Source organism: Harpia harpyja, chromosome 9 (genome assembly GCF_026419915.1).
Source record: "Harpia harpyja isolate bHarHar1 chromosome 9, bHarHar1 primary haplotype, whole genome shotgun sequence".
Classification (NCBI taxonomy): Eukaryota; Metazoa; Chordata; class Aves; order Accipitriformes; family Accipitridae; genus Harpia; species Harpia harpyja.
In genome coordinates this window covers 22,498,748-22,515,304 of record NC_068948.1, presented here as the reverse complement: position 1 = coordinate 22,515,304, position 16,557 = coordinate 22,498,748, and the positions used below count along the sequence as shown (strand labels likewise).

General features: G+C 46.7%; 1 protein-coding gene across 1 annotated transcript; it reads right to left on the bottom strand.

Moving 5' to 3' along the window:
- Nucleotides 1–2,974: 2,974 nt before the first annotated feature.
- LOC128146326 (purine nucleoside phosphorylase-like) lies at nt 2,975–16,156 on the bottom strand. The gene is made up of 6 exons (XM_052797599.1): nt 15,978–16,156; nt 12,432–12,601; nt 12,021–12,124; nt 10,468–10,643; nt 6,768–6,958; nt 2,975–5,836 (listed from the first exon to the last, which is right to left on the bottom strand). The coding sequence occupies exons 1-6, from the start codon at nt 15,998–16,000 to the stop codon at nt 5,619–5,621; spliced, it is 882 nt and encodes a 293-aa protein (XP_052653559.1). The 5' UTR covers nt 16,001–16,156; the 3' UTR covers nt 2,975–5,618.
- Nucleotides 16,157–16,557: the final 401 nt, after the last annotated feature.

Here is a 16,557-nt window from a genome sequence, read left to right as displayed (position 1 = left end):
GAGAAGAAGGCAGGAAAGTTCAGACGTGTGCAGAGCAGGGATGGAGCGGCGGCAGGCAGCTGCAGGGAGTTATTGGGGGACTGCCCACCCTGCCGGCTGCTGGTGCCTCTTGTTTTTGTCTCTCCGCTGGGAGAAAAGGGGGTGCAAGGTGCTCCCCCCAATTTGCAGGGGGAGCAGGCTTGGGGACTGGAGGAGCTCAGTGCAATGGAGACAGCCCCAAGCCTGGTTTTAAGGCCATGAGGAGCTGGGGCAGGGCAGGATGCCAGACTCCAGGCATGGGAAGGGAGATGCTGTGCCAGCATCCCACAGGGAGAGCCAGGTTGGGACACGGAGCAGTAGGATGCCCTTCTCCTCCTCCCTGCCACACAACGCAGCCTTCAAGCACGCACAGACACTGAAGGGCATCCTAGGTATTCAGTTCACATTTCCTGGGGTCTGGCATGGAGATGAGTCCCAAAAAAGCCTCCTTTTCCCATTACTGGAGCACAATTTTCCCCAGCAGACTCCACTGCTTTTCTGTCCCCCTCCCTCCAGAGCAAAGTTTTCCTGGGGGCTGAAAGTGGACACCCACTGCCTCTGTGGGGCTCAGGGATGTGTCCCCATGTGTCCCCAAGCTGCGGGGAGAAGGGGCACAGGGGAGCGTCGGGTCCCCAGCACTGGTCCATCATCTGCTCCATGCTGAGCAGAGCCTCAGCCCACAGTGGGGATGGCTCTGGGTCAACAACCCAGCACTGTCACGCTGCTCCAGGACACCCACCTCTCTGCTGATGAAGACCCAAGGTTGCTCCAAGTTGGTACCTGGGAGCAAAATTTGGGCTCCGGCAGTGCCCTGAACCCACTCCCTGCCGTCCTTGGGGAAACACTTCCTCGAGCTACCTCTGCAAAGCACCTGGTGGGGCAAGAAGGGCTCATTACTCCAGGAAGGGGTTTGCTAAGATTGAGAAAGAGAGTTTTAAAGAGGGCTGTGAAGCTTTGGGTGAGGAAAGCAAGTGGTGGTTGTTCTGTTAAAAGCCATCTCCCAGCATAGGTGTCCCGGCTCCAGGCACGGCAGGAGAGGATGTCCTCTGTGCAGGAGAAAAGGCTGGGTGGTCCCCTTCAGGCTTTGCCAATGTCCTGGCTCTTAAACCAAGTCCTATCTCAAAGTGCCATCAGATTTTGGAAATAACAGACCCTCATGCTGCTTACAGAGTCAGGCTTTAATTCGGCAAGGAATTGAGATCGGCTCACTGCCATGACCTGCACTGCATCGCTCCCTCTTGCTCTGCGTATTCAGCGTGGCAGGGAAGAGTTTAATTCTTCCCAGCACATGAAATCTTTGCAGTGAAGACCTAAAGCTTTTGGAAAAAAACCCCCACAAAACACCACAAAAAAACCCCACTACCATAGCGGAAACCCCTTAATTCAACTGCAGAGAATTAAGAGAAATGTCTAAAGGATTTTTGATAACTTGAAGGCAAAGCATATGTTCAGCTGCTGAGCTGAGCCAGATAGCATGTTTTTTTAAAAGCTTTTTGGTTTACTTTTATGTAGAAAAGAGTGTAAACAGCGAATCTCACATAAAAGAAAGAGTCTGGGAAACTGAGCCTTGCAAAGGAAACAGGATGGATCGCACACTCAGATTTTTGGGAGGAGGTTGCAGGGTTGTTTCTCAGATAACAGCAGAGATCTCTGCTTATAAACTCATGATATAGTCCAGCCAAGGGTTCTATCAGAGATTTCTCCTCTTGACATCACACCTTTACATGAGTCACACATGAGGGCATCAATATAACATCTCCATCTTCTCCAGGGGACTGGAAGCAGCAGGACCCCATGACTTGAAAACTTTTCTCTGGACTGATGAGTAAGGAAAAGGAAAGGGCTGGTACAAAGGACTGGCTCATGAAACCATGGCTGTGAGAGAGTAAAGGAGGAGTTGTGCCAGCTCTGCCCCGCACTAACACAGGTCTGCCATGGGTTCCCCTGCCACGGGTATGGCAGCATGGGACCCCCTGTGCTGGTGGCGTTCGCTAACCAGGCAGCACCCAAGCTCATTGCTAACCATAGCCCTGAAAAAGCCAGGATCAGTCATGCAATTTGGGGTTCTCTTTTTCTACTTGCTAGGGTGGTTTGTTTTGTTTTTTTAAGCTTTTCATGCATCTTCCAGCTTATCCTATGACCATAACAGCCTGAATTTCAGAAGTAGATAAGTGGCACAGAGTACAGGAGTGAAAAGAAGCCAAGGTTGTGTTATGATCTACTCATTTCAGCCATGGATGTTGTCAGAGACCACTAAGAGCACTAAATGAAATGCACAGCATCAAGGAAACCATGTCCTGCCTCCAGCACAGACGACTTGCTGCACTGACACCACCACAGCCCATCATACCTTTCAGCTGCTCAAAAGTTAGTTGAGGTCCTTTGGTTCTTGGTCTTTTTTCCGAGAGTTCCTCAGCCCAGTGGGATCAGTAAGAAATACCTGTGCAAAGTGCTGGTCAAATGTTGGTCCCAATTATCCTGAGCTTTGTGCGCTGGTGCTCTGGTCCCCCAGGGCCGTCCTCCAGCCTGGGAGATGGAGGCAGGGGGTACAGCTAAATAACTCCTTTCTAGCCCATGGTATTGGCACAGCAAACAAAAACACTGTTTTCAGGATCACAGCAGGTTTTATTTCCTCCCTGTTTCTTCCCTACACATCTTTCCCCACCTTGCATCATTGCCTTTCAGCCTTTTGAAACTCAGCAGCAGTAAACCCCCCCCCGCCCAAACTGGATTAAAAGTATCTCCAAAACCAGATGAACCCACCTGTTAATTGTACTCCCCTTCTCTCCCCCAAAGCATGAGCAAGATCACTTCCAAGGTGCTCAGGGCATCTTCCCTTTCATCATTTACAGGGGCAAAAATCAGGACATTCATGCAGAGTTTGAGCCATCCAAGTCAACCTTGGACAGCAGAAAGAAGAGCCCCCCACTGTTTAAGGGCTCAAATGCTATTTAGAAAAAACAGACATAGTTTGCCAAAGATTTAGTGGCAGGGTGATTTTCAGATTAAATTTTAAGTCGTATCAAGATACAAGTGCATGGTATGGGTTTCACACTCTGCCTCTGGTACAGCTGGAGAGAGGAGCAGACCCAGCCTACTGAAAGCAGGTGCTGCTGCCAAGCTCCTCATCGTCTCAAGCCTGGCTTAAGAAGCACCAGCACAACAGCAGGTTTTTTGGATGCTTCTCTTCACATTGCAGTCCAGCCTGACTCTGATTAATTAATGGAGCCTGCTGAAATCCCAGCCTTAGCTACTCTGGCTGCTCTCTAGCTACAGCTAGCAGCACAGCTGTCTTCCACTCACACTTGAGAGACTTTGTATTTACCAAGTATTAATTAGATGAATGTGAAGCACCATTTTCTAGGCAGGGGAAATTATCTGCTCTCTCTCTGCCCTGTAACAAGCCCATACTGGGACAAGTCTGAAAAGGCAGCAGGTAGAAGTGGTTCCTTCTTGCTCTGCACATCTGCCACTTTTCATATTTCACTGCTTTTGCTGCCACCGTTGACGAGCACTTCACTCCTGCTAGACCTGAAAAGGCAACAGCCTTGTGGCAAAAGGAGCTGGAGTCTCCTTCCCTTTGCATATTACCACCAGAGCTGGTCCCTGAGACTGTCTTGACAGTCAGACCCATCAAATGGAAAGAGCTGCTGTCTCAGAGGGCTCCTCCAAGTGTCAGGAGCTGCTGAACAAGTGACTCGGCCAGTAGAGCGCAGACAATGAATCCTCCCCCTCCAGAAGTCCTCAAGACCAGGCTGGGCAGATATTTGTCTGGACTGCCCACAGGTAACTCTGCTCAGGAGAAGAGAAGACGACAGCAGCCGCCCCAAGATCTCTTCTACACCTGAAATGCTACCGTTTCACAGAAAACTTGCATGGCACAACTCTGTTCCTCCTGGTGGCAACATTTGCACCATTAATACAGCAGTTGACACCAATGATTGCAGCATGAAGGGCTTCAAGCAAATGCCCATCTGGAAAAAACTCACCAGGCCACAACATCCTTTTGCGCCTGGAGCTGAAGAAATGTCATGGAAAGCTGAAGGCTGTGACGGAGGGCGACCATCAATGGAAAACAATTGATCAGCTAAATTTAGGAAGGCAGATTGGGAGCTCTCCATGACCAGTTGGGTGTCTTCAGTTCAGACCACTGTGTCAACTGAAAACATTTTGCTATGACAGTGATGGGCTTTATAGAGAGCTCCAAGATAAATGAAGGGGAAAAGGTTACCTAATAATTACAGTCACTGTTTCACATCCAGCTACATCCATGGCTCAGCTTGACCTTTAGGGAACAATAAATAATGCACCGTTCTGGTGAATAGTCGCCCTTCCTTGACAGACCATCAGCACACTGGTAAAAGAGAGCATGGTGGCCTCTCCTCTTTGTCCTTTACTCACTGCTAGGCTCAATTTCTTCATGTAAGAGGACCAGGAAAGTCAGAAAAATATCATATCTGTTCCAAAATAATTTCCACTGTAATTTCATTTCATTAAACTCCACAAACCATTGGTGCTCCAACATCTGCTGCAGTCCCTGCAGCAGAGCAAAGCTGGGGTGAAACACTGGGTCAAACTGATCTCTCTGTCCTGGGACACCAAAAGGTAAGTGGTCTCCAGTGTAAATAAGTGGCTCAAGCTGCTGATCTCCAAGACATCCAGAAACAGAAGGAACAAAACCAGGCAGAGCTGGACCTGGATCCTGTTTCCAGCTTGGCCACTCTCACACCGTGCATCAACAAGTCATGCCTCATACCTGAGCTGCACTTTCACGCTGTTAAATAGGGCAATAGTAATTCAAGGCTGGAAACAGAGCAGAGAGGTGTGAGGGGGTGTTGGGGGCAAGATGCATTGTAGCAAACAGCTACTGAGCTCCGGCTGGTCATGAAAAGCCAAGAAGTGAGCAAAGAGAGGGCCTTCTGGGGAGACCACCTAGGATGGTAAGGGAACACAACCCCATGCATTGGGATGCAGTGGCTTTCCAAGCTCTAAAATCAATTGCAATTCACCTGCTCTGCAGCATTGCTTGTTCCAGACAGATCTCATCTTTAGCCTACCCGATTTTATGTATCCAGGTCCTCACCCAAAACTCAGAGCCTTTTTGTGGACTTCCACTGGCTTCAGATCAGGCCCTACCAAAACATGCCCAGCGGGCACCAAGCCCTGCGACCAGCTCTTGACCTGGCTCCCGGCGTAGGGGCTCAGCACAAGAAGGGAGCAGACACTCAGGGGCAGGAGGGTGCTGAGCTGAGAGAGGCTGCACCGCGGGCAAGAAACACCAAACGCTCTCAGCGGAACGAGGGGGAGCTGGAGCTCATGGTACCGAAGGGCTCGTTGCTGACATATGGGTTTGGGAATCTGTCAGAGGTCAGACCCTGTTTAAGTGCCAGAAAGCTGTTTTGGTCACTAGCTACTAACAAGGGGATCATTCTGGCAAAACTCGAAGCAAACCTCTGCGCCTGACCAGCTAAAGCACAGGGACGAAGATCAAAAGGTCTATTCAAAACCAGGAGAGCGGAAGGGGAGAGTCTCACCGACAGCTCTCCCCCAGCACTCACTCGTGTTCACACGTTACAATATGAATGATAAATGGCTGGAGGTCACGGAGAGTTTGTGCTTTCCCCCAGCTTGCCAATGAGGCGCGTGACCAGTTTCTGCAGGGCTTCAGCCCGGACCACCGAGACGCGCAGCACTTCCTCGTGGTTGGCTTTCTCTTGACTGTTGTAGTTCATCACCGCTTTGTTGGTGATGAGGGAGATCCCAAGGACTCGGAGGCCACAATGCCTGGCTACAATTACTTCTGGGACAGTGCTCATGCCTACGGTAGGAGAGGAAAGGACCAGCACGAGTTAGGATTTACACGAAAACAAGATCTCTCCAAGGCTGCAAACCACATCCTACCTTTAGCGCATGCCCTTGTCTCATCCCCCCACAGCTCTCTCTTTCTGAGCTATGTAATAGTTAAAGGCTGCGATACTTATAAGGCTGTAATAGCTGTAGCACTACAGTTACAACCCTGCTCAGCACAATAAACCTTCCACTTTTGATTCCTGCATGCTATGTCTCTCTCCCCAAGACGTGTCAGACTGCTTGCAGCCTTGCTAAGAGAAGTACTCATGTGCTGTGTCATTTGGCTCTTCTCTTCCTCAGCTAAAAAAGCTATCGCAAAGAAAAACGGCTTTGTGGGAAGCTGAGCTCCTTTCCTCACACACAATAAATCTGCAGATATTAATGAACAGACTTCCATGAGCCAGGAGTCAAGCTGGAGGAATCTTATGGATCATGTTGCTTACCTTCCTCGTATGGAGTTGGGAAGGTATCCATAATTACCATCCCTAAACAATCAAGACTCTTATGGAAGGCTGTTTTGTAGGGAAGAGGCACAGTGAAAATCCTTACAGTGTCAGAATTTTAAAAATAATAGAAAAGGACTTTATTCCTGATTGGGCCCCACTCAGTCCTGCTGAAGATGAGCCATCTGAGCGTGGGAGATTTGTTTGGGAAATAAACACAACATTGTGCTGGGATCCCTGCCCTGGGCAGCCATAAGCACAGAGACTTTCTGCAGACCCACCCTAGGAGCCGCACTAAGCCACTGCAGAACTAAGCAGAAATACACAGAGCTCATTTCTCTAGGCCCAGGAGAATTAGATGAAGAGTCAAAGACGGAAGAAAGTCAGCCTTGAGCAGAATGAACTGGTTAATCCATGTGCCCAACCAACCCTACCAGCCCAGCCCAGGCAGCTTACCTACAGCATCCCCTCCCAGCGCATGCAGCGCACGGCACTCGGCAATAGTTTCATAGGAGGGACCGGCCTGCAGACAGTACACTCCTTCTCGGACGAAGCTCAGAAAGCCCAGCTCCTGTGCGCTCTCCATTGCCAGGCTGAGCAGATCTTGTTCATAAGCATCTGACATGCAGGGAAACCTCACTCCAAACCTGCAAGGCAGTAAAGGGCACAGCCACGCTGATATTGCTACCGCTACATTCCCTCCATCAGAGTTCAGAGATGCTCATCCTTTGGAGAAAAGGGAAATGTTAAGGGCAGACCAGCCACAGATGCAGTCTCTCTCATCCTGGCCTCATCATCAGATACTTCCGCCATCATGACATTTCTGCTAGATCTAATCGCCTGAGACCCTCAGCATGCAGAGGTTATGGATGTTGGAAGGTCTGGCACTGCTTTCCTGCTGAACAAACCCTCCTGGAGTGGTCTTTCCAAGGACTCCTGTCTCCAGGGAGCACTGATGGCCCGTTCTCTCTCTCCCCAATAACTGCCCACTGTGACTTTTAAACATTGTCCATCAGACAGCTGCTGCCCTTTGCTTCTCCTGCACAACAGCTTGCAGGCGGGCTCGCTGTGGCACCGAGTCCCAAAGGCTGTCCCCAGTGGGGGTTTGAGCAGGGTCTGATGGAGCATCGGTCGCTACATTTAAGACTCATCACAGCAGGCAGCTACTAAACCAGGCTCATGGCCAGGGATGCCCTGTGCCACAACAGCAAAGGCTGTTCTATCCCCGCATTGACACCCACATACTCGAAGCAAGAAACACAGAGTTGGATCCACCAGACAAATCACATGAGACTTGAGTCTTTCTCCCTAACTGTCTACATTAGACCAGTTTGAAGGGCCTCAAGGAATGACTTTCTTGGGGAGGCAAAAGAACAAAGCTTGCTGGTCAGAAAATACATCACAGGAAAGGCATCCAGTTCTGTATTTGGTTCCTGGCACAGCCAGATCACACTAAGCACAAGCTTGGAGACTCTTCTAGGACAGAAGGGCAATCCAATTGCCCATTTGAGATGCCCCAGTAAGTTCTGCCTTCCCCTCAGCTGCCCATCCAGAGCATGCCCACGTCCTGTAGGTCTTATATTGCACCTGCCAGCCCCAGAGAACTGTTACTGGATACTCCACAGAGTGTCAGATGGTATTAGATGTCTACGTCTAGGCAATAACATCCCATTCCAAGTGTCCTCTTTTGCAGGGAAATGGGGAGAGTAGCACATGTGGGAGTTCCAGGGCCATATTTTAGGTAGCCTTCATCCTGTGCTTCAAGGCTGGGTCTCTTGCTTGCTTTGGATCTTAAGATAACAGCTCAGTCCTGTTCCTGACTGAGCAAATCCTACTATTGACTCAGGGAGAGCAGAAATACATGGCCAAGACCAGTGTGCTGCTGCTGAGGAAATCTGGAAAATAAACTCCCAGCCATGTTCCCCAACTCAGTTTGGTAGGAGTGGACCAGGTCCCTCATCTAGGCTATTAAAGCTCCTGCTTGTTTTCATGTTCTTTCAGCTGAATGTTTAGGGCAGTAGCTGGCTTATTTTACATTTCCAAACACTGAAGTGTTATATAAATGAAAAACAAACTTTCCCATCTGGTGTAAGGTAATAAGTATTCATCACCATGAAAATCGCTTCTCTTTCCTGAAGGATGGCCAGCAACACGGAAGCCAATCTCTAAGTTATTAAATTCAGTCCTCAGATTCTTGCACTATATCCCCTTTCCACATCACTTCATTGCCTTTAGTTTTACTCTGCTGTGCTTAGATAAATCCTTCCTGGTGGCTCAGCTGCACTAGATTTTAGGAGGAGTTTGCTCAGCTAAAGCTCTGCAATACTTTAAAGCTGATTCATAAAGACCTTTTGCCCATTTTGATGCCTTGGTCAGCAGTACAAAAGTCACCTCCCAGAGCACTGCAGCCTTCACCAGGAAGCTGCTTTTGGGAGGCAATGAGAGAGTTATGCTGCCTTTGAATGTTTTCCAGATGCAGTTATTGTTTGGTTGGCGTTTCTCCTCCTGTTCCAGAGCAATTATGTAAGTCCAGAGAGCTTTTAAACACTCTTCCATGTGGCTTCTGTGCTTTTGATCGTTCTTTCCTGCAACCCACACCAACACCTATGAAGATCTAAAGATGTTCCGCTTCAGATGGGTACTGTCCTCTTGCCATTTGAATGACAGAACAGTGTTTATTTCTCGTGAGGCCGTTGCTAGCACCTTTCACATTTCCTCAGTAGCAGGAGCCAGGTCTGGTGTTACATCGGGAAGGAACCAACTGTAACTAGAAGCCAGGCAGACCACCTTACTCTCAGCCAGAGCTTTCTTTTTGGAAAGATCCCAGGACAGTCCAGATGCCTGTCCTGCAAACACGTCCTTTTTTCAAGGTGAAGGTACCAACCCAACAACGAATTTAACCATCTTGTTACCTAAACTCACTCTTTGCTCATAAACTACCACCTCCTTCACCACCTCCATTGCCTGTCCTCTGGCTTCACACATCTGGCTTTCATGTGGCTTCTCTCCTGCCAGCTTGGTTAGGAAATAATTCTTGCTACTGTTATCTCCTTATCACAACCTAGCCTCTTTCTTTCTTGCCATAAGGCTCTGACAGCCCTGGATCTTTACTGCTTCCATGTTGACTTTCCTGACACCTGATGTGCTCTCCTTCGCTCAGCCTGAATCTGCAGTGGATGTGTCCTCATGCTCTTTTTAGCCCCATTTGAGAGCCAAGGGGCTTCTTTTTGTAAACACTGGCCCACCTGGCATGCCCCTCTCGGTGCTATGACCTTGCTGGTGCTGGTTGCCTTCCACCCTACCAGTCCGATGGTGTCTTGGGAGGGTTTTAGGATCATAGACTAATTTGGGTTTGAAGGGACCTCGAGGTCATCTAGTCCAACCTCCTGCTCAAACCAACTCTATGCCTGGTGGCAACTGCAGTGCAGGGGGGAGGACGTGTTACAAGCCCCACTTTACCATCCATAAGATAAAGATCCTGCTACAGAGCTAGTACAGGAAACCTGATTTTCCAGCTCAGCCAGCAGCAGGTCACTCTCGTAGATCTAGAGGTCTCCCAAGAGGCTGCCAAGACAACCACCTCTCATCAGACTGATGCCTTCAGTGAATACATGGTGTTAACAAAGGCATCCCAGTTTAATGACCTGGATACAAGGGTGGTTATCAGGAGATTTAGAGGTTTTACCTTTGCTCTGCTATCAACTTACTGCCTGGCCTCTGTTGTATCAGTTCCATCACACCAGAAACAGCTGTTGATAAATGCAGGCTGGAGACACCACAGTCCACCAGATTGCTCAATGAAGAGGAACTAGCAGAGAAAGGGACTGACAAGAAGAGACAGCAGTGGGTCTTTTTAGCAGACGGTACAGCTGGCCATGTCAGGAGAAGGATGAGAAGCCTACTTTTAGAAAACAAAACCTTCTGGACGTTTGCGTATAAACTCCTCATAGGCTTGTAAGAGTAAGCAACAGCCAAGGAAGGGTGCTTGGGGAAGGCAGGGCAGGTGGCACAGCACGCACAGCTATTGCTTTAACTTTTGCCTCGTGGGTACCTGGAGCCAAACCAATAAGTATTTGCCAGCAGGCACAACTGGCAGTCCTAGCCTGCAGCTGGAGGAAGAAAGGATTAATTGGTAACACAGCTGATGCTTTCTTACCTCTCATCGTTTGGTCCACGCAGTGGATTCTGCCCTCCTAAGCCAAGCATGCTGATGTGATCTCTAATGAACATGATGTCCCCCACTTGGAAGTGGGGATTCAGTCCCCCAGCAGCATTTGTGACAATCAAGATCTCCACCCCCAGGAGAAAGAAGACCCTGATGGGAAAGGTGACCTGCAAGAACCAAAGGCATATATGCAATGAGTATCGTAATTCATAGACAGCTACTACTACTACATTTGTAGTATTGCAATTTGTGGACAGCTTACATGACACAGAGAAGGGTCTGTATGAAGCTACAAGGAGACAAAACATCTTGTCCAATTTTAAATTTTCCTCTAATTTAAATTGAAATAATTTAATGTTTTTTTAAACATATTAAAAACTAATTTTGAAATGAATACCATTACAATTCAAGCCCGCATTTCCTACAGTTGTACTAATCAAATAAATGTGGTACAAAAAGAATATACAGATAGTTTTTCCTCGCTGCCAAGGTCTTGCAGAGATCAAACCACCGTGCTGATTGAAGTAACTACTTATGCACATGGAGTGTAACTGATAAACCAGCTTTTTACAGCAGTGATGCATTTCACAGAAGCTTAGAGATTATTTTATTCATGTTAGTTCACTTCAGTGACCTGCTTATCCAAAGTTAAGGAACAATTGGGAACTGGAAAAAAAATTCAAGAAGTTTGATTTTGAGGAGTCAAGAAGGAATCAGGATATCTGCTACCTCTAAAATGCTAAAGAAGCTGTGAGCAGAAAATTTCCTAACTACATAACACTTCTTTAAGAAATTAGTTAATTGTAATAGACAAACATGTTTTGATAAACCTAGTTTTGTATCAAGTGTATTTAAAATAGGGGTTTTTTTCTATAAAAAGTTGAGTGGTGCCAAGTATTACAGTTCATATCCAAATACAAACTGACCTCAGCCACAATTAAAACCTCAAAGCTATCCAAATAAAAAAGGACATACAAAACTATCAGCCAGTAAATAAGAAATATTATTGATGTTTCCAACAGAAATGTACATACATGCATGTTAAATAATACTTGAATATTCACATAGTTCTGTATGTTAACTGGGAGAATATACCAAGTTACACCAGCCAGAGGTTTTTTTCTAGGAAAAAAAAAAAGCTGTAAACTATACAAATGCAAAAGAAGATTAAAATAGATTATACTTATCACTCAAAGTTTCCTGATTGCTGTTTTAAATCATGATTAAAATGAGGGTTAAACTGTGTAAATCAATCTGCCTTGTACGATACATGATTTTGCCCTGTGAGCATAGCAGGGCTAGCCACTTTGTATGGCTGCACAGCATCAGCTTCACCTAGCAGAAGCTGACTACCTCTCGATTTGAGCTCTCAATTTTATTTTTGGGGGAGAAATCTAAAATCTAAGCAAGATTCATTGCAAGAGCAATCTAAGTTCACTGCAAGAGCTAACCTCCTGCAGCTAGATATCAAAGCAAGCAGTCACTTTTGCATCTTTTACAACATATCTCTCCCTACGTGAATGATTTTCTTAAGGAGAACTCACTGTGCTGACAGAGTATCCTTCATAGTAGTGGAAACGTCCCTGCATACACACGCAGGGCTGTCCGCTCAGGTCCCCAAACACCAATCTGCCAACGTGCCCTGCAACTGGATAATAGTGTCGTTTTAGTTACAGGTCTCGAGGTCTTTGACTTTGGGGGATTTGTCAGTTGATGACTACGCATTACAGTGGGGCCAAGTGCTGTGAAACCGGGAGCTGAAAGTTAAATAAATACCATAGCACAGAAATCTGTGGGGTTTTGGTTTTTTTTTTTTTACTGTGAACACACTTTCACCACTGAGAGACTGGTTTGCAGACCAATGCCAAGTGGTGCGTGTTGACCTGAGTTATCTCACTGTAAGGCTGTGGCAGGCTGCCGATGGATGGGAAGCTGATGCCCTCAATTGTGCTAACCTGTGCTCCGTGGGAAGTGAGGGATGTCCTCACACGGAAAGATTGTCTTGTTATCCAACACATCGGCCAGACCTCCCAGTCCAGATCCGCAGATGATGGCAGTCTTCGGGCGCTGGATAGTACGGGCACGTAACCAATCTGCTGTTTCCTTATATGCCTCATAGCTATTTCTGCAGAAGGAGAACAGGTCAGTGAGGCTACCAACCCATCCAAAGAACAAGCTGCAAAGGATAAAAGCCCTGAAAATGTGCAAAGAAGAAAAAATTTCATTTAAACTAAAATAATAGGAGCTTCACTGCTATTATTGAAGATGTTTCACTTTTAATCTCATATTTTACCCCTGGCCAGACAGAAATAATTTGAATCCTCTTTGCTGGTTTCATTCATTCTATAGTGACAGAATAGCTAATGATACCTAGATCATGGAAATGTCACAAGGCATAACCAGTCCTGCTTCTGATGGGCTCTGGTCTCTCCTGAGTTACTGAAGGAATGCAAAAGCACAGTTAGACTGAGAAATTGCAGCCTATATGTGTGTGTACGGGGATGTCCAACCTGTGGTGGAGAAATACAAGAGGATGGAAGTCCAAGGGCACCTGTACAGCACTGCAGGGATGCTGGGCTGATGAAGGAGTAGACACTGTCCTCTGCAATAGGTAGACTACTGGGACATGGAGCAAGTATCATCTAATGAGATGGAAAACCTAATCATCTTCCTAAGTGTTTAGCGTCATCAGCTCCCAGTGCTTCCTTCTGGGGCTGGTAACGCACCTCAAACATCCACCTTCTCCATACATTGTGGTTTCAGTACAGGAGGCAAACATGGAGATCTCATTCATCCTCTCCTCTCCCATGGGTGGGCAGTGGGTCACAACCGCAGTCTAGTCCTAGGCAAGAGGCCCAGTGACATCAGTCTACATCAAAACAAATGAAAACCAGGAATTTGGGCTCCTGGGCTTATGCTGTCTGATTTAAGAGGGGGACTGCTCAAATACCTTGGCAAAAAAAATGCCTTATCCAGCGCTAAGGCACATTGCTAGAAGGTGGGATAGAAGCTGGCATTACACTGCCTGTTGTGTATGTGTCTCATGGGAAGAGAGAGGACTTCAATTTTTAGGCCTGTCAGTCCAGTATTCATCAGACGCATTAATCACAGTTTTGGAACACAATCAATAGCAAAATAATCCCATAATCCTATTTCCTATAGGACAACGCAGATATCTTCTGAAAGTCAATATCAAGGTTGATCGGAAACTCTCTTCAAAAGCAAGGGTACTGACAGCATTTCTTGATGGTTACTCAATCATTACCATTGACAAGTAGAACTAATGACTGTATGCGGTAGAGGACTGGGTCACGGCATGAACCAACACAGGTGGGGGCAGCAGCTTCTCTATGTGACAAGCTGATCTGCTTATTAAGGGGTGAGAGAATCAGGTACTGAGAGGTTGAAGGTGATGTAAAATTGACTGGAGATGCTGATAAGCCGTCACTGCTTCATAAATGTTTCTTTTTCTTTTCTTTTTTTTTTTTTTTTTAAAATCAGGTCTCTTGTTTCCAGAGGTGCAAACCTCAGTCATGTTGTGATTCTGCTGTCTGCAGCCTTAGAGGACATACAGAAAAGCTTTCAAAGTGGTGCTCTACGCTCCAGGAAGTCTTGGACCATTGACGAAGAGGATTTGACTGTCAGCATACAACAGGTTCCTCTAACTGCAGTATCAGGTATTCAAATAAAGGATCTCAGTTCTATGTTTTTTCTTTCTTTATACTGACAAGGTAAGTAGTTATTGCACAGGTATCTTCTGTGAGCTTTTTCATCTCCCAGCTGCCCAGCTCCTGCTATAAGTCCTGTCCAATGTCTGATACATCAAACTTATGGTCCTAGTTACAAACTGTGATGTCAAAAATACCCAAGTATGTCATAAGCCTGTGATCCAATGAGAAGAAATAACTTCCATATTCACGCATTAAAATGAAGAGTCATTTAGCTGAAATACTTTTCAAAGGAAAAGTCTGGAAACGAGAAAGAGTATATTTACCATAACATATTGTTGCATTTTCCAAGTGTACCACAAGCTCTTGAAATAAGCAAAAGCTATTAAAGTGACACTAATGAAGCCTACACTTGACTGACTTTATTATCCCTTGCTCCCAGAGAAAAGCTTTAAAAGTGCTTTACATGCATTAATGAATGATTCCCCCCCAATTTCTCTGTTGAATAACTGTAATCCTTGTTTAGAAATCAGAGGGAACCAAGAGAATTTAAATGTAATACCCAAGCTTTTGACGTACCTGTGGCAGGCACGAGAAAAGAACGAGGTCACCAGGATCTGCTCTTCCTCTTGACAATTAATCTCCTTTTTTTCAGTGTTTTTTTAAAAAAGGTGCATCCAGCCTTGCAAAATAACACTAAAGAATGGATATTATTCCTATATCCCCAGAAATTTTAGGAGTGTGGGATGAACCCCATGCAATGTCTGCTGAAGACATTGAGATTGACTGAGCTGTGCCGAGTTTGAAGGAATTTTTTTTCTTCTAAACAGATGATGTTAAAATATTTCTTATCCAAAGAAGTAAAACTCCAGTGCTGTGTAACTCTCCTTGCCTGAAAGGAGCTTCGGCAGGCGTGCATGGGCCTTGCAGAGCCCTCTCCATCCCAAAGGCTTTGGACCTGTCAGAGCTGTCCCCAGTGCTGAGAGCACAGTGATGCCAAAATTAATCTGCAGTGCCCTGCTTGCAGTATTTAGTTATCAGAAATCTTCCGGATGCACAGCATCAAAAGGGACCAGCAGGCACAGATAATTTCTGAATACAAAGGAGACAGTACCTGCTCGGCAGGAGTGGAGGGGGAGTTTGGCCTATGGGTCACCAAATGCAACGTGTAGGCTGGGACTGCATGAGCCCGAGATCTGTGCAAGCTTTTTGACAGCCTGAATTAGTACATGTAGCACAAAGCCCCTTATGGCTACTCCATCTCCAACAATGCACACCTAATAATAGTGCTTGGTAGCATCGCTTTGGATTAAATCACAGGATCAGCTGAAAACACAATCCCCTTTATTGCGATTGCTGTCATCCACTGGAGAAGCGCATCTGTTGCAAAACATAGGACTGTTGCCGATGACAGATCTTTTATGGCATGAAAAAACCCCACCCTCATTGTGCTTCTAGGTTGGTTGAAAGCAAATCCATGCAAAAAGCAGACATATCCCCCAAAACAGATAAAGCATTACGTTTCAGAGGGGCATACCACCATACATATTTGCAGTGTATGCCTTTCCACACCATGATATTTGCCTTTTCTGGCCCATAACCTCTGCCAAGGTCACCTGCTCATTGCTATATTTCATAACATCAGCACCTGACACAGGCAGATGGCCAGATTCCTCTTCAATAATAAGATGTTTACTTCTGAGCAGTGCTTGTCTGACATTTATTGAGTGCCCAGTAGGAAGAAGAAGAAAACGAGGCAAGGAAAAGCAATACCGTTTTGCCAGCCCCTTCCAGCTTAGATGCCTGTGCATCCCCTGTTTCATTGCACCTTACCTGTCTTCCTCAGCATAGGCCATCCTCCTCCTCTCTGGTTAACCAAAAGGGGATGGTTGCTGGAAATGGAGCTGCAGGGTTTTATTTGACCAAAGAGCAGAGGCCCATTGAACCTGCAGAAGCTGCTGCTGTCTCTGGCAGTGAGTCAGGGCGGTGTGTCCCAGCTTCCCTCTGCTTTCCCCTGAGCATCTCTAATCCCCGAGTAGGAGGGGCATGTTCAGGACATCTGCTTTTCTGGTCTCACATGACACTTATGGTCATGACACATATGCTCTAGAGCTCTGCAGAAAGCTTACATGCACACACACACACTTCATAATGCAGATTAAGCCTAGAAAGTTCATGTGCACGCACACAACTTTTCAGCAGCTGCCCAGAGAGGAGCAGCTGACAGTGGATCTGCATAGATTTGCACACTCTTGCGTCAACTGGGAACCAGCTAGCAGCTGGAGTCACCTGCTCCTTTACAATTCAAACCCCTGGGAGCATGGCATGAGCTCACTGGGAGCGTGCAGACTCTGTGAGATGACCTGCACCACCTACTATTGCAACAACCAACGAGACTTTTCCGTATCTCACA